The 24,197-nt window shown below is 33.1% G+C and overlaps 1 protein-coding gene across 1 annotated transcript; it reads right to left on the reverse strand.

Annotated features, from left to right (window-relative positions):
• Positions 1-14,552: 14,552 nt before the first annotated feature.
• On the reverse strand, positions 14,553-16,726 carry LOC110998030 (putative inactive cysteine synthase 2). Its single transcript, XM_022266445.2, has one exon. It carries the CDS (start codon positions 16,648-16,650, stop codon positions 15,670-15,672), a length of 981 nt encoding a protein of 326 aa, XP_022122137.2. The 5' UTR covers positions 16,651-16,726; the 3' UTR covers positions 14,553-15,669.
• Positions 16,727-24,197: the final 7,471 nt, after the last annotated feature.

Raw genomic sequence — 24,197 nt, forward strand, 5'->3', positions numbered from 1 at the left:
AAAACTACATTCAACTATTGAAAAGATCGAAATTATTATTATTATCGTTTAAAATTATCTGACTAAAAAAAGGATATTGTCAATGACTAACGAACGACTCTCTCTCTAATGAAAAAATATTAAATAACTTCCCATGAAGGCAAAATACCGTTAATAAAAAAATAAAAATGTTTTCGCATTGAATATAGGTACCTAATTGAATGACTTGCACTACGCGTGGCGTCGGATTTCTGAGGGACGATCCCATCACGACTTGGTGCTGACTGCAGACAAGTGGAATAATAATTGTAGCTTTAATTATGAATGTACTATCATCGCCGTGTTTTTGCGAAGAAATCGTGTGCATTTTTTATGAGAAAGAAAAAAAGATAAACCATATCTTTTTTTCTTTCTCGATCTACTCCCTTGTCCAGGGTCTTTTTCCATCTCTAACATTTTAAATAAATGATACATAAATTAAAATAATACTCATTTGTGTTACGCGAGAAACTCCCTGGCTACATTGGTAATATTATTATTTACTATAATTGGTATATCTGCCTCAAATCCGAATTAAAAGAAAATAAAATTTGATTATATCATCATATGGGTTTCATATCAGTGAATATATTAATTAAAAACATACTATTATTTAATTACTGACAGAATTGTCTATCTCTTCTTTCACTTTTCACTGACTAAATAACTATGAATTACTTAAGATGTCATGTGGAACATGGTGAAATGGCTGCTCTTTAGAAACATTGTGTAAAACAAAAAAAAAAAAATTCTTAAAAAGAATGGCGGTGAGTTAATGCCAGTTCTCTTCCTTCCAACGAACTTCTTTACGAACTGACAGTAAATGTAAAATTAGAAGCAATAATTCTTTTTGACATTCATATATTTTGTTTTAATTTGGGTAACAAATTAACCGTATATTGTGTGACCCTACATTGTGTTACGCAAATTAATAAATGGCTTTGATTTAATTTCATTATATCCTATAATTGAGACAATCACATAAGGTGTGGAGTTAATATAAGACAGAACACAAAAACGGAGCTAATCATAGCTTTATTATCAAAGCTTTATGTTCATAAATAATATATATTTATAATAAAGCCTTATTAGGACCTTAAGGATACGTATGTTATATCTTCTACGCTAAAAATACAACTTAATAAAATCGTACCATAAAAGATAGTGCCTTTAAATCTTATCAAGTTTTATGATAGTGGGTCGGTGTCTAATAACGGAAAAAGAAAAAGTGCTAGAACCATTAGCGTGCAGAAGTATGGCGGTCTATTTCAGTGGGCAGTAAAAAGTGCTTCGAGATTGTAGGATATCGTAGGTGCTATTTAGCCCTCAAGGTGCCTGCTTCGTGACTTACCGAGTTGCCAATAAAAATAAAACGCCCACGCGAACTTGGTCTTAAAAATGTTAAAATAAATAAAATGCACACGCCTTATCTCTTGCTTGCGCGTAGCGAGGACACATTGTAAGGGCGGGTCATAGTGTCCTTACATGATTTTTGTAAGCTTTAAATTTGGTTAGCAATTGCAATTTACGAAAGTATTGGAATACCAGAAATAGATGGATTATCTCAAAAACTTAGATAAAAAAGAATACAATTCATAGGTTCGTAGTCATGGGTAAAGAAAAATGATTCTATACTAATGGCTGTGTTGGGCAGAAATTTCCTTCAATTTAATAACAAAGGTAATTGTAGTATGCAAGGGGTCGTTGATTTAAAGCTCTCTGAGTTCTATGAGTCTAATCAGTATCAATAATCATTTTGAATAATTGCAATAGAGTAGAACGCGTTAATTTTTTTGTTCTTTTTCTTTTGTTCGGAGTTCTCAATCCCTTCTTCTGGGTTAATTGCACAGATTATATATAGTTTATAAAAATACTGTCAGTGTGAACATCGGTTAGTTGGCGTGTGCCTTGGGCAGGTGCGCCGTCTACACATAAAACTAAGCACGAAACAGCATTCTAGTAATGAGCGCCTACTTGTGAACTATTGTTAACAGTTTATTAGAATTGCTATGTACCGAGACGTTATAGTTTTTACATAGAAATATTCCTATCATTTGAGATTCCAGTGTAGGACAATATTTAACCATCATTTATTAATAGTAACATGCAAGAGCCGTTTTATTTGCTATTCACCTCGTGGCTAAGGGGTTTTGGAAAGAGGGGTCCCGGGGTATAGGGTTCTATTCCGTCGGAGCGTACATTTCCTTGATCCTTAGAAAAAATCCTAATTAATAATTAGGTGTTAATATAAAATTTTTGAGAGTTACTATTGGCTGATATACTTAAGTAAAGGGCGTTTTAGTCCCTCAAATTTATAATTACGGATTGAAGAAAATAAATCGATCTCAGTGATTCGCTTTTACAGTTTAATGCATAAAATTATTTCGAGTTATCACGCAAGTGACCACACAACATGTTTTTATTCCTTATTGATTTCAAATTGAGATTTGCATAATTTGGAATAATAATTCAATTATAAATTTTATCAATAACAATTGAATATTTTTTTATTTATCCTTTAATTAAGCTTATACAGAAAGAAACTGCAATATGTTTGAAATATATAGGTACAGTATGTAGGGATATCATATAACACAACTTCAGAAAATTGGGCAATTGTTTCTTTTGTGATCGTTTTTGTCAGGACGGTTCGCCAAAAAAATAGATATTTTCTTTAAACTCCGTACCGTGTGGAATGAAACAGAACTCTGCGGGCGATATAATTATTAACAAAATAGTGCATAGTTCATTCATGAGACAGGCTATAAAAGAAGGACGATGGTGGGTGAAACCGCTGTACTTGTAAAAGTAAATAAGAAATAAATAGAAGTGTTCACATACATAACTCGCAACAATCTCCAACGAAAATCACGCATGGCATGACATTTCAATCCGTGTGACTTACAAACAAGAAAGAACGTTTTTCTTTCTTTCTTATTTAAACAAAAAAAAAGCTTCTACTCGGCCATGTCATGTGAATTTGTTCACGGTTGAATAGAAGAAGCCGAAAGCCATGACTTGCTTTATTTTTTACCTGAACCCCTTTGATTGTTGATTTTAACGGTTCATCGATCGATATACCTACCGCATTTGATATTTGAATATTCTGTTATAAATTCTCGCAGATTCTTTTGAAATATGTAATACTTTGCGTTTTGCATTGGAGCTTTAAGAAAATAAACTTTTGATAAAACTTAATATATACATATAGATTACGCGTCACGTTGTTTGTCCGACGGACTCCTAATTAGGTATTAGGTAGGTGGACTCAGTTTCCGCAACGAGACTCAAATTTGGTCCGTTTTGCGTAAAGTCCTGACTACTTTAGCCAGCCTAGCTCCTTCAAGTAGCACAGAAGTCCCCTGGGCACTTCACAGGCTTCTCGGAGCGACCTCACTGTTCCGATTATCCTATATAACTCCTCTTAAAGGGCTAACCCGATTTAAATACAAAAAAATTTAATGCGTTCGGATGGAGCACTGGATGGTTTAGATAAATCAGAGCGGCAGATGGTGCTGCAGTCGGTTCTTTCATACTTTCATTAATATCCTAATCGCTTGAAATATCATGACAACGACAACAACAAATGTCTGGTAGCTAAGTTAATCAATTTACATTTTTATTCAAATGCAAGATATTCTTTACGCCATCACGATAACTGATATTTATTTTTAAGAAGTATATAGAACCTATTACACATAACATAACCCATTTTGTTCTTTGGCTTTACAATTTGCCAATTTGATGACTTCGCATTAAATGCCACCTACAGAAGGGAAAATGATTCACGAAATTCTTTAAGCAGGCGCATGGATTATTATTAAAGTCATGATAAAGCTCATTATAAAGTAAATATGGTATAAAGTGAGGAATAAGACGCCGACTAAAGACACTTAAATCCGGTTTGGGAAACGTCGACCCCAGATTATTTTTATTCGCAAAACTGTCTTATTTGCGTTAATTAAGTGAAGCATAAGTTCGTGACTAGCCTCGGAGGGCTGCGAAACGTGACGACGGGATTCAGGCTTGTTGATGCTGTCAAAAGAACATACAAACCACAGACTGTAGACAGTAATTATATTACTCTGTATTATCTATGAAATTTATTTAATGACTTTTTAAGTAACACGCGTCTGCCAGTGTTACTTTTAAACTGGACACATCGAGAGGTAACATAATATTTATTTAAATTAAAAAGGATTTTGTAACAAAAATCACATTTGTATTTTTTTACGTATTACACAAGGATTGTATCTGTTTTATGTGTCCTGGAATGTTCTGCATAAAACCCTAAGGACAGGGTTATCGTGGATAATAGCGATATCTCGAATATGCGTGAATAATATTTTTTACTCGAGTGTAAATTGCAAAATACGTAATAAATGGTTCCTTTATGGCAATATCAACAACTATTGTTTAATTTCTTATTATTATATACATGGTTTAAAATGAATACTACTACTATTTAATGAATCTGTGGTGAATTCATCATAGTTTAGAATAACTCTAAAGTAACAATTCCCAAATACTTAGCTCGCGTTAGCCGCGACGTAAAAATGATCGAGAAAGACGAAGAAGCGCAAATATGATTTAAATCTCTTAAAGAGTGTATGGCCTATTCAGTTCCACTATCCTTGACTAAGTTTGTATGGTAACACCTAGTTAAAACTAGAATTAAAATTCTTTTGAAGTAATTCAAACGAACAGCGAATCGCAAAACATATTTTGATGAAAAATTCCATGTTCCTTATTAAAGTTAACCTTTTCTGAACTAATAATGCTTATTTATGGCAAGATTAAAACACAATAGTGTTCTGATATTAAAGAAATCGAAGGCTCTTAAAGCGTTTTCTGGGTAAGTGCAATGTGACTTATTGGTATCAATACGTTGTTTATTACAGTTATTTTCCGCCCGAGGGTCACTTGAATTATAGAATAAAATCTCCAAGAGATAAATTACACTTTTTTATTATTCACCTAAGGGTAAACGAACATTCATTGTTCCATCACGACGGCTATTACGCAAATTGCAGTTTAATAATTATATTAATGATAACATAGACGAAATAATAGTTATTTAGCTTAAGGCTGAATAACTTCAATTAAATTATTAAGTCTATTTGTTTTTTTCGTCTGCGTGTTCGACATCACATGACGGCAGTAACTTTTTGTTTAGCGCCCAAACCCAATAATCTATCTCTATCCATCTGAGATAGACATCTTAATCCAAATATTGATAAAAATGTGCCAACAACCAATCGACGGATTGTAATAGCAATCTTTCGATATAAGCTATCCAAGGTTGGTCGGATCGGTGTATGTAGAACTTTGTAAGAATATGACAGTTCAACTGTGCCAATATCGTATCTTAAGGTTTTAACTTACACCAGTTTTTAAATTAATTAAATAGCTATTTGATATGTTTTAAACATAGACATGTATATTTTAATATTATATGTACGGTTTTATTTATTTATTTGGTTTATATTGAATATCTATGAGCCCTCTGGCATTGAGGGTGTCCATGGGCGGCGGTATCACTTAACATCAGGTGAGCCTCCTGCCCGTTTGCCCCCTATTCTATAAAATAAAAAAAAAATCAAATGTGAGTGTAAAGAGCGAAGAGATTGTTTTCTATCGGTCACCAAAAATGGATTGTCTTCGTAGGCTTTGGTTATTGGGATGCAGATCGACTGTCACTGTCTGATTGTTTTCATATGAGATTGTGGATTAATTATTGGGTTCGAGCGTAGGTCAAGCGAAAATTTGTACCGATCATGAATTTTTTTCGACTAAAGAAATACTTTATGGAACAAAGTATAATGAACACTTTCTTTATTATATTTTAAGGTCAGTTTTAGTTTTTTGTTAATTCAACACTTTAGAAGCATATACTTACTCTGATGAGTTAATAAAGTGTATCACTGTTAAATGTAATGATGGTATAATATAATATTGTAGCGAGTAATACAATCTACATTTATTATCGAGATATAATATAATAATAGTTTTCTATTATTTTTTTTTCAATACTGTTTAAATTATGTGTTTTCATTGTGTATTATCAGATACATAACGGAGAATCACCTCCTTTAGATAACAATATCTGCGTACCTACACATCACAAGTTGTTTTAATAGAATAACATATTGTTTTATGATTAAAAATTATCCCTTTGTCGGCAACGCATGAAGGCGGCGAAAGACAAGTGCAAATCAGTACCGTGACCGACGCGGGATGTCTGTCTGTCTCTCCATCGGTTACGCCTTTCCGACCCTGCTCGCCGTTCAACTGAATTAATTCTGCAACCTTTTCTTCCTGCCTTTATTTTTTTAAATAGTATTAAAAAGTTACAAAAGATAATAAACTATTTAGCTATAGTCTGCCTCATTGAGCTTTCATATAACCCCGGTTAATGGTATGTCATTAGTCGTATTTTTTAAGTGAAATCTACTAATAATGCGCATAGCATCGTATACTTCGAGTTCCTCTACAGCATCACCGTACTGGTAAGAAGGTAAAACAATAGACGAATCCCTATGTTTAACTCGAATAGAGCTGCTTTTGACTAATCACAATCAAATGGTTCCGTCTTTCGTTCTATTTTTTTTGAGAACACGGTGTAAACAGTCAGGAGAGTAATCTGATGGCAAGTTATATGTGAGATGTTAAATGGAAACTCTCAATGCTAGAATCGGTACGCTCTTCTTGAAAGACTATAATTGCCCCCACTATATGAAGGGTAAAGTATCCACCACGGAATGCTAAATTCCGAAATTCTGAAACTTATTAAAATTGCGAAATTTAAAAGGTACTTTTGACGTGACAACGTCTTATTATTCGATGCAGCAGACTGCACGCTGAAAAAACATGACGCATGCGGCGTTACCTTGCTCTGAGGCGTTCTATTTAAGGCTTGAAGCATTCGTTAATAAATTGACATAATTGTATTTATGCGTACAAATAAATGTAATTTGATCAATTCAATTGTGATTTTCATTTACCTCCTCATATCCACACAAAATATCTATCAAATAAATAAAATTAAAATTTTCTTTTGAAAAATGCAACCATTCCAACATTATTAATTCAACTATGGTCAGAAAACTTTACAGACAACCGATTTTTTTTAAATTATTAACTTTTTAATATATCAAATATAATTTCAAAGGAGACCATGTTAAAATGCAATTATTTAAAGCAGGACGGTTCGACTGTCAGTTCGGCTCTCATGCAATGCATAATGTTCGGCGTTGCTCATGCTGAGAGCATGTCACGAACCATCTCGTCCTCACACGACCCAATGAATTATTCTGACGTATATAATACTGTAATTTGTGGCCATGTTAACGTAAACTTTTGGTCCGATGTTATCGTATTATAGAATCTTTATTTCTGTTGCGACTTTTCTTTTACTTAACAAATTCAAAAAGGCATTAAAGATGAGTAGAGAGAGAGAGATGATTAATGATTTTAGAGTAAAAATAGTAGACTTATAATTGGGACGGATAAATCTGTTTACACTGACTATTAACAGTTCCACAACACAAGTGGATACAACAACAATTAATAATTTATACGTTAAAGTAATTTAAGAAGTGTCTTCAAAAGAGCGTATCAGTTTTTAAAAGAACTTCACTTAACATAGGATGAGCCTTTTGCCTGTTTACCCCGTTACATAAAAAATGAAAAACCTAATATTCAAGTTTACTATAAGTTAATTTTAAGTGTTTCAATTTCGTTGCAGGTCGAAGATTATTATTACTTTTAACGGTATCCTGGTTCTGAAAAATTGAATAAAACTCTGGAATCTTTATTTTTTTTATTGATAAAAAAACTTGCCAACGATTGGCACACTGTTACATCGCTAAAAAAAGAAAATCACTGAATACAATTTTAAATGTGACAAGCATTATAGGCAAACATGACATACACGAAGAGATCTAATATTAAACAAAACAAAACAACTATTTGACAAAACAAAAAAAACACTACTAACAAAAATAAACTTAAGAAACTAAACAAAAATTAAACAAAAATCGATATCTATGTGTGAGGTGAGCAACTATGGATATCCAGACCAAACTTGTTTATCTTTATGCTTAAGAAAAAGTTTATACCTAACCAATACATCAACTATAAAAGCGTATTACAAATATAGTTCACACATAACAGTACATAATTTACGGTACGACATGTGTAAGTAAATAAAGTTCGTATTGAAATTTGTTTGCTTGTTTACTTTTTAGTCAATTCTTTATTATAGAAAACAAATCTAAACCTTATCAGTTGGAACCATTTGTCAATCTAATAGATAAGTAGGTGATCAGCCTCCCGTGCCTGACACGCCAGTACAACGTCGACTTTTCGGATTTAAGGCAAGCCTCACGATGTTTTCCTTCACATAGAAAGTCCATTGGTGCACAACCGGGGATCGAACCTACAACCTCAGCGATAAGAGTTGGACACTGAAGTTGGAGCAACATTACTCTTATATAATAAAAGCTACATCTTTATATATAACTTATATCCGACATCTAAGCTATATCATACAAAATTACGATATATGCCTTTGTTGCTATCATCTGCAGACAACAATGTTGGGACAAGTATAACATGAAAAAATACTAGAAGTAGGTAGATATTAGAATGATTGTATGAAGAGAACGGGCGCGGGCGGCGCGTGCCTGGGAACCGGCGGCGCGCGCGCGTTCTCACGGCCCGCCTGACCCCACGCCCGTCCCGTGCCCCTCGCCCCTCCCACTCGTGTGCACCCACGCCACAGTCGACAGATAAACAGTAGATATCATTCTGGCTTCCGTTTCCTTTGTCTGGTATAAATCCTTACACCTTGGAGATTAGAAGATAAACATGTCATATAAGAACTAAGAAAGCTAAGTACTAGCAAAGTCTTGAACATTAAAGACGTTTTCTTAAGAATCTCGTAGCTGCTAGAAGTGTCTCTGTAGTTTATAATCATCAATAAGTGTTTGATTTGAAACGGCAGGAATGCGTATTGACTATGAAAATATCGTCAGTATTTTTTACAAGCTGATCCCACACTTCTTTTTTAAAACACAACCTTGTAATTTCTTCGTCAGCCTACTGCGTGACTTTTCTGTACTGTCTGGTGTTTAGCCTACAGATTCGAACTCCGGCGCGCCTTACCTCCTTGTGATTTATAGCACTCTAATAACCTTTATCCAGCGCCTCGCTAAGAAGCAATCTTTGGGAACAATTAACCATGATTTTAACTGGCTTTTGTTAGGTTACCAATGAACTTGTATTTTATGGCGCAGTGGGTGGGTGCAGCGTTCCTTTTTCAAATTTGAATTTATGATTAATGCTGCTTTTAAATTAGGAACATCCTAATAACTGCAAAGATTATATATGGCTATATAACCTTTTGTGTATAATTAGGACTTATCTGTACACGATGAAGGAAAATTTATAATCGCGCTTAGATAGGTTTTAATTTAAACAATCTCATATAATTACCGATACTGTTATCGATGATGACACACAAAATTAACGGCGGTGTGATTTCAACATACCAAAAAGGCTACATTGGAAAAGAATAATTTCAAAAATAGAAATTATTCCAAATTCAAAAAATATGAATATATTTTTTAATAGAAGTAATTTCTTATAATTGCAAGTAGAAACGTATATTTGCGTCGTTTACAAAGAACGCTGAGTTTAATGAGTATAATTAGTACGCTGGAACTTTTTCAAATTATTGTTGTTGACGACGTCTTTTTCTCTCCGTTCCGTAAAAATAACTTCATAATAATACATTAAATCAGTCCTTACGTAAATGGACCGCTAAGAATCTACTTGCGGAAAAACATGTCCACCGACCAAAATTAAATTGCCTATAATTTTCGTTTAAATAATTATTTACAATCGGGTCTTGGGACATTTTAAGTATGCTAGTAGGACATATTTAATAGGGATATAGACAGATCTGAAAACGAAAGTGCTTTTTTAAAGAGCAACCATTTTAATTTTTTACTATTATTCAATATACATATTTTCATAGATAAAAAATTTAATAGCTATCTATAGGTTTGCTTAACTACCAAGATTTTTTTTACACGTATGTAAAATAAATGTAGCTTAAGAGGTAACTAAAAATAGTTTTTTTTACATATATTTGTTATTATTACAAACAAATATAAAGCACATCTACAAAATTCACATAGGCACTCTTCGGTCTCTTTTCGTCGCCGCGTAAATGCAATTCGATAGAAAGAGATGACAGGGTAAATATATAAGTACAATGAGAGAGTCTCAAATATTTATTTATCATAAATATTAGGTCAGATAAAGATAAGGTTAAAAAATCAGATAGGGAAACCTCTACTTTAAGTCTTCAATAATATGCTATGGGATGGCTAAATTAACGGTTTTAAACTGATTAGACCTCGTCGTTTTTAATTTAGGAGTTTCGTCGTTTTTTTTTAATTGTTGGAGGTCGTATCTCTCAGGGAAGACCCCCACCGGGAGTCGAATCCACAGTTCGCAAGTTCGCAAAAGAAAATGCATTGAGAAACGGACTGTGGAAGATTTCCAGCCATCAAGGTGATGTTGATGAAATTAGTAAATAATTATTATGTTATTTTAATTTATGTTTTTATTTATTTTATGTGTGTATGTTTGAAATAAATAAAATAAATAAATAAATGTTATGATATTTGTATCTGAAAGTTTAAAAACATGATAGGTATATGTTTTTAAACTTTTTTTAAGGAATGTTTCTCACGGACTTATCCGTAATGGGTACAATGAACAGAACCATACTTTTTGTAAGATTACATACAATATCCGTGCAATACGTGCCTTCATTATGTACTGCAATTTTTCTTTATTGCCTTAAATTTTAAAAAGAATTTGAAATTTCTGTAACACAAGAACACTCGTTGAACCAATATAACAGTATAACTTATATATCATTAGTTTTTTTATATTTATTTAGTTTTTATATATTTTGTTATATATCATTAAGGTAATTACAATACACTATTTTGTCTATTATTCCTTATTTAACAAAAAGTACAGAAACCACCAAGGGGTCCTTAACAAACTACTTACGGGTCTAACCTTGGTGTCTGAAAAAAGAAGAGTAGAGAAAATGACAGAATATTGAATCTGATACTATTTTATATTGATACTAAACGCCGGTCTAATTTTAATTATATTGAAATTTTGCTAACATAATTTAGAAAACTTTATTTAATATAATAGTAATACCTTCTATTTATGTTATTGTATATATTTGTTATAATGTTTCTACCTACAATAACGGCCTGGAGGAGATTTCTAGAAAGCGAAAGCCGTCCGTGGCCCGATTGGTTATAGAAATGTTCTACAAGTTTTGTAATGCACCATAGTAAATATATATATATAAATATCATATTATATTTTATACTTATTATATATAATATAAAATATATTACCCATAATATGTTTGTTTTAATTAATTTATATCATGCCACAATTCAATTCACAAGGCTCAGTGCAAAATGTAAAAGCTAGGTACTTTAATAAATGTCTCGTACCAATTACTACACGAGCAAAACATCAACGCGCACGCGGCGATAATTCAGTTGAAGCTGAAATAATAAAATAAAATAGGCCAGATAATTTTAAGTGATAATGTTTATAAGCCCGTGCAAAATTTGTGTTTTAATTATTATCATGTTTTTTTTTGCATTTTTGTGCCAAACAAGTACTTCCTTTCTGGTCCTTAAGTTTTGACGTATACGAATTTAGTAACTGTATGTAATGTATTTTTTATTTATTTATTTATTTCTCAGAAAAACCTACAAAACTTCATACATGATAATATGTTACAGTAATGTATCTAAATAATTGTCATTCTTCATTGGAGTAATGTGTAAAGGTTGTGCACCTGTGTTACAGGTCTTAATGTATGTTTATCGATAATTTAGTAGTTTTATTTTAGTCAGGTGTAGTCTAGTCTAGCTAGTCAGCCAGTCAACTTAGCGATTCGACTTATTATAGTGAAAATCTAATTGTGAACGAAATTTTAAAACATTTTCGGAGCCTACAAACAAATTTATGAAATTAGTGTGCATTCGTAGATCACGTAGGTCACGTTAGTTATACACTCACCATTAAAAACCAGTAATAAATTCCGCTCCTAGCAATATTTTCTTCCACAAAGGCTTCCGACGTACGCTCATTAGTATAGACAACCAAGACTTTACATACGCTTTGTTAGTAGGAAAGATTTAAGATATTTTCATACAAAATTTGTATATAAGTAATAATATAAGATATATATAATTTACTAAGCCATATTAAGTTCCTACGAAGAGACTTATACAACTCGTGACTATTTCTAATAACTCTTTATTTAAATACTCTCGGCCGAACTCGGCCAAGCGTTGTTGTGGCTAAGGTTTTATTACATAGTAGTAAACTATTCAAGGGAAACGGTAGGAGAACTTGTAATGTTAAAGGTAGATAGCTGTCTGTGTCTGTGAAACGTTGGTACTTTTAACACAGCGCCATCTGTTGGAATTGTATCAAATAATAAACAAATAATTTGCAACAAATAAAATTGCGACTATAATTTGAGATTTAAACTATCCCATCTCTCAAGTTGGATCGAACTGCACATGGTGTGCGAATTTTATTATAATCGGTTAAGTGGTTTAGGAGTCCATTGAGGACAAACATTGTGACACGAGATTTATATATATTAAGATATGAATTGTAACTAATTGAAATACCAAATGTATTAAAATAAAATTGATAAATATACTCATAAATATCATCTTGAGTTTCAATTTATAATGTTCATCTGTGTGCAATGCCCGTGCCTCTGTCATTACATGTCCCTTAGTATATAGACAATAATTAAACTATTTTTAAAAGTAATCAATTTTACTTTTTAAATTATACGACTTAAGTAATAACTCTTTTACAGTCCTCTGCCCAGAGTTGTATAAACAAATAAGACAAAAAATATTATTAATTAAAAAAAATGTAAGTGCGAAAAAAAAGTGTTGGTTAATGATTAAGCGCTGTATTTATATAATCCATTTTCATTCGGAGATTATGAGTTCGATTCCGATAGCACAATTGATAGGAATCATATCAGTTAATCGATATATAATGTGCCAAGTGTGCAATTCTTTTAATAACTTTCCTAACTATCATTAAACCAATTTGAAAGCATTATAATCATTTGTTTCTAGTTTCGCTTTATAGAAACTTTATTTCAATTAAAAATTATTATATAAACTGTGGCCCCTTAAAGATGCGCCTTTTCTAATTTCTAATTTTCATACATAGGGAAAATCCATTAGTTTTCTAAGCCGGGTTCGAACCGACCTCAGGTATGAGAGTCGCAGGTTAGGTACAGACTAAATTGGACCTGGTAAATGATTTATAAACCCCTCGCAATATATTTATGAATATATTATGTATTTATACAAAAATAGTGATAAGTATACTAGAATAGAACATACGCACAATGTCAATACTCGGAACAAACGCAGGCTGCAATTTCCCCGTACTAGACTGTCTAAAGTAAGTAATTATTTTTTGGGAAAAGGGATACTCTTCTACACTTATTATTATAAAGAGGAAAACTTTGTTTGTTCGTACTTCGTAATGAATAGGCTCATAAACTACTGGACCGATTTTAAAAATTCTTTCACCATTCGAAAGCTACATTACCCACGAGTAATATACGCTATATTTAATTAAGGAGAAACGAAGTTCGCGGTAGCAGCTAGTCTTTAATAAAATCCCAGAGGCTCTTTTATCTCTGCCTTTTATGAAATTTAAGAAATGTATTAAAGAAAAGCTGTGTAAAAAGGCTTACTATAAAGTTAGCGATTATCTAGTTGATAAAAGGTCCTGGGACTAGTGGGCAGGCTACTTCTAATTAATTTGCTCAATTTTTTTTTCAAATATTGTATAATTGTTTGATGATTTGCTTTTTTTTAAAAAGAGTACCGAGAGTTTTTTACGCCGGCTTTTTCTCCCGGCCAACACCCTCTGTCTTCTTTGCCGATGAGTAGGGATGCCAACAGGTTCGAATTTGGAAAATGACGTGATACCATGATGATCTTATGTTCCAAAATATACGTATTTTATTTAATTTTTTATTTTTATTTTAAACATAAAAGTCTTATATATTTATATATAAAAATAAATCATTTTTTAAAATTGTATTGCACTACACCAATCAATGACTATAAGAATAATTATTACAGAATGTTATTAAATAAATTGTTAAGTCAAAGATCGGTAACAGGCATATAAAACCTTCGCACTTTTTGAAGTCGGAATTTATAGTTTGTCTTGGGTGTAAGTTGTCTATGGTTGTATCTTATTCATGCATACCCACGTCCACAGATGTAATCTGTGTGCTTTACGAGCCGCACCGCTTTGTACCTACTCTATTATAAATATCAATGCTCACGTACTATAACGTTATTGTAATCTTAAAACCTCTAGAATAGTTATTATTTATTGCCTGTTGACTGCTTTGGTTAATTTAATTAATTGCCCATCTAGAGAAAAATTGATACATGAATATTATTGTCAATTCTGTTATGTATTTTAAATTCGTTTTGGTTTGAGCATTGATAATAGAAGTGTTGGCTTAGTGTCTTCATATTGCAACCCTGAGGATGACCTCCATCTATCTATCTATGAAGATTCGAACCCCAATAGACTTTATTTCTATGTGCGCATTTAATATTCGCACGAACTGTGAATGAAATCATAGTGAGGAAACCGGCTTGCCCCCAGACTTGATGACGTATGTACTTGTCTATAAGATTGACGAATGATCATGAAACAGATACAGAAATCTGTAGCCCAGGCGTAAAAAAGGTTTAATATAAGTAAAATCTTATTTAAAACGTAGCATTTATTTATGTAAACAAAAATAAAACAGTAGAAAAATACAGATTTATGATTGCTATAAACACTAATTTGGTATTCTATTCACATTGTGTTATGACTTAATAGATTTGCACACTTAAAATTTTGTTTTGACATAGGCATCAGGTCATCAAAGCGAACTCACTCTTACATAAGACATTTCAAAAGCTGAATTAAGTTATTTGATAGCAAAGAGCAATAAAGATTTATCTCTTGCAATGCAGTACCTGCTTTGCATACGTCTGGCACGGGCCAGCACAAAACAACATAAACACAAATTAAACGAAAGAAACCGAACAAAAAACGTGCTACCTGCGCTTGCGACGCCGCAAGTTTTTATCACGACAACACCACTTTGCAAGCACCTAACAAAATTATAATAGAATGAGACAGCTAAAAATGTTATATGAGAAGAAAAGAAACGGAAACGTTTTCAAAATAAGGGATATATCAAAAGTGGTAGCTCAAACAAGTTTATTTAAATTCATCGGTCACCCGAAGGACGCTACGCCCACGCGTCAACTCCAGGGCTTATCCAATCGGCGACATTAATCCTTTTAAGGTATAACGACGAACTTTAACAGCCACTGATTAATTATACTTTTATTATTGATAACAACCGGCTGCGTTATATTTGTAACTTCAAGTCGATTATATTATTGTAATGTGCAAGAAATGTGTAATTAAAAGTGTTGATAGAGACGTATTGTGTTTTATCTTCTACTCTATCATGTTTTCGGGTACAGGAGTATATTTCAATCCAGTGTCACATAGTACAGTAACAACCCATGCATCTTTGGGTAGTTTTCCCGAGTTTAACAACTTTACGGCCGCTGCAACGTTTGCACCACTCGTATAACCAACGAACAATCCTTCCTTTGTTCCAATGAGATCCTTATAATACACTGCCTCTTCATCAGTAACACTAATACTATCTTCCATCAGATCCGGCTTGAATAAATCGGGAACAATTCCATAGCTCGCGCCTTGGAGCATGTGAAGCGGCTTCGTTATCGGGCATCCTATTAGCGGTTGTGAACCATCTGGTTCAACAACGTAGCATTGAATATCTGGATTTTGTTCTTTCAAATACGTAGAAACGCCAGTGAACGTTCCAGATGTACCAACAGTAGTGACAAATGCATCAACCCGGTGTCCGGACTGCCGCCATATTTCGGGACCAGTTGTCTTATAATGTGCGTCAATGTTATCTGGATTCGCGATTTGTTGGATGAAAAATGAACCAGTCTCTTCCGACATTTTCATAGCCCCTTCCAAAGCGGGTTCAACGTCTGCGAATGTGACATTTCCGTAACTTCCCTTGACCAGGGGATACCTGATGCATTTTGCGCCGAGGGCTTCCATGTGAATCGCGCGTTGGATGGAATTTCCTTTAGACATAGTAACGGTTAGTGGATGACCCAAAATCGAGCAAACAACGGCAAGACCACATCCTTGGTTTCCGGAAGTGACTTCAACGACTTCTCCTCCAGGCTTCAGCTCACCCCGTTCTCGGGCCTTTTCAATCATGTGTAATGATGAGCGGCATTTTATAGAACCACCCGGGTTCATAAATTCACACTTAACTAATATACGACCTGGTCCAGGATGTAGACGGTCTAACGCGAGGAGCGGAGTATTCCCAATTAGCTCCAACGCCGAGGATTTAATCTCGTTTTTTACACCATTTATTTCACTCATTGTTTCTGATTTAACGCACTCCGACACCTTATCGGTATGAATTTAAACTGACGACTAGCGTTCGTAAATTAAATACGGCTGTACGGAATCTCGAAATAGATAAGACGTCATTCAACAAACAACAATTGATATAAATTGTTTTGCCGAATAGAGCATTGCCGAACTATTAAGTTGTACGCGAATTGAATATAATGATGTGTGATTGTAATTATTTTATAGACTCACGAGTTTTATTGTATTGTATTGTAACAAGATGTTTTTGATTTTTATGTAAAAGGAGGCAAACGGGCTGGGAAAACCTAAGGTTAAGTGATAGCGCCGCCCATGAATTTTGCCATAAGACTCGCAAGTGCGTTGCCGGCCTTTCAAGAATTGGTACGGTCCTTTCTTGAAGAACCATAAGTCTAAAGTCTGAACTTATTGTTCGGAAATACTTCTAAGGGTTCCACATAGTGCATTTCAATTCAAAGAAGAATTTCATAGAATTAAATTGGCTAAGATTAATTAAATAGATCTGTGTGATAAATAATTTATTAAAATATTTTTTTAAATAATTAATTGACTATATATAGTCAAGTCATACGTATACGTAGCTTTTACTAAAGTACTATTATTTACCATTTCTAGCCGTAGTAGATATCTTCTTAAATATAAAAATAATAATGAGATCTTTTCAAAGACATCATCATTTTAGTTGGTTAGTATGTAAATATTCATATCTATTTAAGGAAAAATCAGTATAATGTAATTAACGATATTGATTTAGTTTTAAAATATTATCATTACTTAAAACTGATAACAAACTTATCTTAGGAATTAAGAAACAGCAGTCAGAACTATAATAATTATCTCAAACAAATATAAATAATTGATAACAATGATAATCATTTTAATTCAACTCATCGAAGTGCCACCATGGCTTAGTGGTTAGCTAGAATAAACCAATAGAATTTTTCGTACTTTTCACGAAAATGTTTATTAACTCTATGTTTTTAATTATTCTTTGACTTAAACACGCTAATTTGACATTATTTAATGCAGAAATCGTTTTGTTTGCGGAAACGTAACGTCTGCTACGAAATTGTTACCATTTTCTTATGACGTTTATTTTTCTTTAAGTTTTAAATTTATTACGACAGACTGATCGGTTTAGTTTAAGAAAAATGTTATTATTACAGTCATAATTATTTTGGCGCGTTATGGAAAAATTATAAGAATAAATGTTCACGATTCGCGTGTACACCGTCACAAAAAACCAGACTCCTTGAAGTTTGCTATGTCAACATTTTAGTGTAGTATGTATACACACGTTTTTTGTATTTTAAAATGTCGCGTTAAACATAGATAGCTTACGAGTTATCATTTACAATTTCACTATTTAAATAGTGAATTTTTTTTTTTATTTTTAAATTTGTTATCGTATTTCGCATTTCTTATCGGGAATATAACGATGTCATTCAAGTCATAATTTTGCAATTTCATCAGTCATAGTGAAAATCTTTTTTATTTTTAAATTTGTTATCGTATTTCGCATTTTTTATCGGGAATATAACGATGTCATTCAAATCATAATTTTGCAATTTAATCAGTGCTCGCAGTTCCGAAACGAAATCCTTCCGCACTATTTAGATCTGATGTTTTTTTTGTAATTAGAGGCAAACGGGCAGGAGGCTCACCTGATGTAAAATAATACCGCCGCCCATGGAATACATAGCCAGAAGGCTCGCAAGTGGGTTGCCGGCCGTTTCCGTTCTGCTGTGATTACCTTCCTTTCAGTCCGAGACTTGGACTTTCGCTTCTCGTAAAAGATTTACAGTTCTTTGCAATTCATCCACTAAAAAATAAAATAAACAAATAAAAAAATACGTTTATTTTGGAACATAAGATCATCATGGTATCACTCATTAAATTCGAGCCTGTTGGCATCCCTACTCATCGGCAAAGAAGACAGAGGGTGTTGGCCGAGAGAAAAAGCCGGCGTAAAAAACTCTCGGTACTCTTTTTAAAAAAAGTAAATCATCAAACAATTCTACAAAATTTAAAATTATTACTACTACAATTCACGACTATAATTTTTAGATATCCCTATCTTATCATATTCTATTTAAAATGTTTAAAACAGTCTTGGAAGATTTTATGTAGAAATACGTCATTGTGAAAAAGTAATCACCATGACGAATTGAAAAATATTAATGCTTATAAACGATATCTTGGTTAGCAATAAAGTAATCATCGGTCCGACCAATTACGGCAAAGCCGACTTATTCGATTCGAATTTTATTTAATTAATGTTGTACTCGCCCCGTACCTGAGCGAATGCTAATTTAATTTGTATGGCAATATTTTATATACAGCAATAGTTAGGTTAGGTTAAGGTGGCGATTAACATCGAATTTTCGCTCGATGTGTATATTCGCATGAATATTTTTTAACGAAAAAATATTAATTCATACAACAATCAACCCTGAATATTCGTGATTCGCCTGTGCTCCATCTCAACCACAGATGCAGTCAAAATGGCGGACGTAAAGGTGGTGGCGACTGACTTGTAATGTAACATTCAAGTAGACAGAAATTTGTGTTAGGCACAAATTTCTGATGAATGATCATCCAATAATGTCAATCCAATAAGCGGTAAGTGCCTTCTGTGCCTAACACGCCATCGACTTCTTCATTCTAAGCCAAGTCGGTTTCCTCGCAATATTTCCTTCACCGTTCAAGCGAATGTTCGATGCACACATAGAAAGTTGGTGCACAGCCGGCGATTGAGCCCACGACCTCAGGGATGAGAGTCGCACGCTGGAGCCACTAGACCAACACTGACACATATAACAGCAAAACACACAACAAAATTATAATATAACATTAATTAATTACAGACAAGTATGTTGTTGAGAAAAAATGACACAATATTATATTTGGTAAATTAAATGCAAAATACAGTTTATTTTATTTATTTATTTCTAGCAACAGCCAAACAGATTGCAATACGTTTGGAGGAACTGAGAGATGACTGCAAGAAGTTTTAATTTTAAATAATTATTTGAATTTACCCCATTTCTTAGAGCCAGAAATTCGACATTGTCTTTGTCAGGCACCAGCTGATCACCTACTTGCCTGTTACATCGAAAAATAATCATGAAACAGATTCAAAATCTAAGGCCAGACTTGAAGAGGTTGTAGGGCCACTGATTTATTTTTATTATTATTATTGTAGAAGTCATTATTGAAAAGTAGTTGGAGTCACAAAAGACTAAGCTTTCCTTAAATAAAATTAAGGTTCACCAGTTCACAAGCTTCTTCAGGATTTGGTCCATCTTTTTCAACCGTACGATTGATTCACCCAAAGTTCCTTCCATCGAAAACGTATGCAAATATGACATTACAAAGTTAGATACGCTTGCCTCTATGCGTATACTTTCATAGATACAAGTTATTTTGGTACAGAAAATTTATCGCAAATCATCATTACTAATCTTTCGAAAACGTTTGCGTCAAAGGTGGCATTATATTCACATCATCATTTTGGAATCGCTAAATTATGGACAATTTACCCTTGACCGTAAAATAAGAGAGGTGAAAAATAACTTTTTGAAAATCGATTAAGGCGGATATGATTAAGGAGCCAGTTTTTGCGATAAAGGCTAAGTGTGTATCGAGATTAGTTGTGATCTTTGAAGACTTCGTTTTAATAGCTTTATAGTAAAAAGTTAATCAAAATGTTTGCAATAATGAAAGTCATTGGGTAATCAATAGTAATAATATATTAACACTTCGTTGCATACAGACATATATAATTGACGTAAGAAAATGTAAAGGAGGGCAACTGGCGGCCCTATCGGGTTCGAGCAATATCTTCTAGGCAACCATGGTTGAAAAAAAATATGTTAAGCCAGAAGTACAAAAATACAGCTTCACGACGTTGACAGCCAATCTCAAGTAATAAAGAGGCACCAAAAGAAGAAGATTAACAGCATCCGTAGACCACAACGTGTTGACTAGCGACATGATATTCCTTTCGTTTGACAAATAACAATCAAAGGCAACGCTTAATTTTTCGTTTTATATTTTTACGGTTAAACTGACTTCCTAAGTGACTAACGGAAACAATTCACTTAACTACCAAATCCAAATCGTTCCAGTTACATAAATACATACATATGTAAGTACTTTTGAAAAGTACTCAAAACTATATAAATCTTGTGATAACATAATCCACTCCATCGATCATGAGTCGACTAAACTGAGATATTATTAGATATGCATCAATCCTTATCTGCAGTAAAGTAAAAACTCACAGTAACAAAACCAACCTTTTAGCCTTTTAGGTTTGTGTATTTCTTTCATTATCATTATTTTTGACGTGACAACGTCTTATAATTCGATGGAGCCGGCTGCATGCCCGAAAAAACATGACGTATGCGGCGTTACATCGCTCTGAGGCGTTGCATTTAAGCGAGCGCGGAACGAGCGACAAAGAGGCACAATCGGCCTCCGCCTTCGGCAGCGTTCGTTCGTTAAAAAACTGACATAATTGTACTAACAAATATATTACTATCAAGGATATGAAAATTGTAAATACTGTCTATTTGATTGTTAACCAATAAAGTATTCTTACTTAACTAAAATCTATATAATTAATATGTCAAAACAAAGCTCAAAACCTTACCACTGAACCCTATTTTTTAGCATAAAGCCAGCCAAAGAATAATTACATTATGATCGCTGTCATTGTGTTCCCGGTCCTTAATTACCACTATTCATGTGAACTGTCAGACTGTATACAACAGAGATACATATTTTTATGATACTATTGTGTAAATCGCGGTCGTACCGTAAAATTATTATAATAATCCTTTTTAACGCACCTCGGTTGGGTTGAAAGATTTATAAAGGATAAAGATATATTTATTAAGAAAATTGTATGTCGACTTTACACTCCTTTTGTTTGTATAAAAACTCAAGGATTTTGAGAGATTTTAGTAGACGGCAAAGTACTTTATGCTTAATCGTTTTGCTACTAATAATATAAGCATTATCACATTGGTTGCATTTTCTCACATTTTCTTCAGGAGATAAAAAACAGTTGCGGAGTATGCCAGTTCTTCTCGCCCGCTCGACGCCCTTCATTTGGGAACTGGGCACAGTTTAATCATAAAAGTACATGTTAATAATAATATTCTTCCGCTAACTGTGTCCGCAATTTTGTAATTAATAATTGCAAATAATTACAATTGCTTCTATTAAATTAATTGCCCATACGAAGACGATAAAATTATACTGCGTTTAATGTTTTTCATTACACCATGTTATTAATGAATATTAATTGTAATAAAAAAATGAAATGTTAGCCTACTAACGCGTGCCACGAGGTTCGACTCCAGCCTCAATAGTATTTTTTGTTTAATCACAATCACCTAAACTCGGTGACGTATAACATCGTAAGTGTACCTACAGAGAGCACACGATGCATATAAAAATATAAGAACCTACGAAGCTTTGAACAAAACGCAAAGGCGCCACCAGTTTTGTTTTATTTAAACTATAATTTAATCGGCAAAAGTACAATTATGTCGTACGATACTTTATGAGTAAAAAGACAAGTCTGAAAGCACGCAAGTCACACCCACCAATGCGCTTTAATTACGAAATCAATAATCGAATTGCTGAGCTGTAATTGATTGTCGTTCGATAAAAGCTGCAATCGATAAAACATTGAGGTACGATTTATGACTTATTGAAATTACTACTTTTGTTGGAAGCTTAATTATAATGAAATCGATTTTTAATTAATAGTCTTAGTAATATCATAATTAAATGTTTCTTTTTAATACGGCTTATTGATCTATTTTTGCGATTTTATTAAACTAAAACAAATATCGAAAACACCCGACTCGCTACAACGTTTCCGGTTTGGATCTCTGATTTCTGGTGAGGTGAATATTAAAATAAAACATTTAAAAACTTCCAGACGCAATGACTTTAATTGATCTCTAATTACTTTCCTACATTGGTGAACAAGACGCGTAGTCAAATGCCTTCACAGTATTGTTTGTAGAAAGACTAAATACACAGTTCGTGTCGACAAATTTTCATAGAAAGGCATCTTTACTAAGCCCCCAGATTAGATGCCTATAAGTATTTAGTCAAATTCTAGTTCAATCTAATCCTTTATCAAGTATCTTGACGCTGAATATTTTCATAATCGGCATTCGACAGAATAATTTAAATGAATTTCAACTTGCGTTAAATAATATATCCGTTCTACAAAGAGCAGTGAATAAACTTAATGAGCATGTAATTGGTTCGTAATAGCGCTTATCACATTTTGCGCTTTTTGTCAGATAGCGATCTTCATATTATGATTAATTTTCATATGAATTATCTTATCCTATGATTAATTCCCTTAACAATACACTGTCAGGTGAAGGCGATCAATCGTGTGGCGGTAATTAAATAGTACTTTACATGAACTAGATATATGAATCGGTATTTCCAGCTTCCAGCTTTGAAAAATGTTTATCTTTCTAATGTCAATGTCAGTAAACAATTGACATAAGTAAAATGATTGTTTGAACTCGAATGGCGTTGAGTATCTAATCACATACATACTACATTTTACAACAGGTTTGATTTGAATAATCATATTGATCTTGGATGGCGGATAAGGCTCTGCTGTTACCGAATCCCGTCTTACGCCCTAACCCAATAACCTATCTCAATGCATTTTTAACTATCTGAATCCGAATTTTCACACAGTGCATTTCCGAAACGCCCGAACCCACCAAAATCCACAATCTCAGATTATTTTCAATCTGAGATTGTGGCAGTCAATCGATCTCCTTTCCAATAACCAAACGCTACGAAGACAATCCATTTTAGTCGACGGATTGAATGCAATCTCTTCTTTATACTGATATTTGCTAATCAAAATAAACCAAATAAATTAAATAAAACGGTTCAAATAATATTAAAATTTACATGTCTATGTTTAAAGCATATCAAACAGCTTTTTAATTATTTTAAAAACTGGTATTAGTTAAAATCTTAAGATAAGATATTGGCACAGTTAGTGATATGGGTTATTGGGTTTGGACGATAGTAAAAAACCTACAAATACAAGTACAGTATATTTTCAACATATTGATGTTGATGTTTAGTCGAAAGTTTTGTTCGATTAGACATGGGTCTCGGAGCAAAGGTGTGAATCGACATTTAATAAAATAATTTATCAGCCACTGATGTGATTTTAATGACCGAGAGGCGGACAACGGTCGCCTTTTTGCATCAACTGCAATATGCTCGATACAGTTACCTTCCTTGAATATTACGATTCATAAACGTAATATTCAAGGAAGGAGTAATATTCTGAGAATTACGAGACCAATTTTTAAATTTTATACATATATAGGCTCAGACAAGTTACACTAAGGTTTAGTAGTCACGTTATTGGATGTGTAGCTTCCATTGGGTTAATGTATTTATAGAAAAATTAAAAAAAAAGATTAAAACTATGCGTTTAAACTAAAATCTTAAAATGTATCTCG

This window comes from Pieris rapae, chromosome 14 (genome assembly GCF_905147795.1).
Source record: "Pieris rapae chromosome 14, ilPieRapa1.1, whole genome shotgun sequence".
NCBI classification, from domain to species: Eukaryota; Metazoa; Arthropoda; class Insecta; order Lepidoptera; family Pieridae; genus Pieris; species Pieris rapae.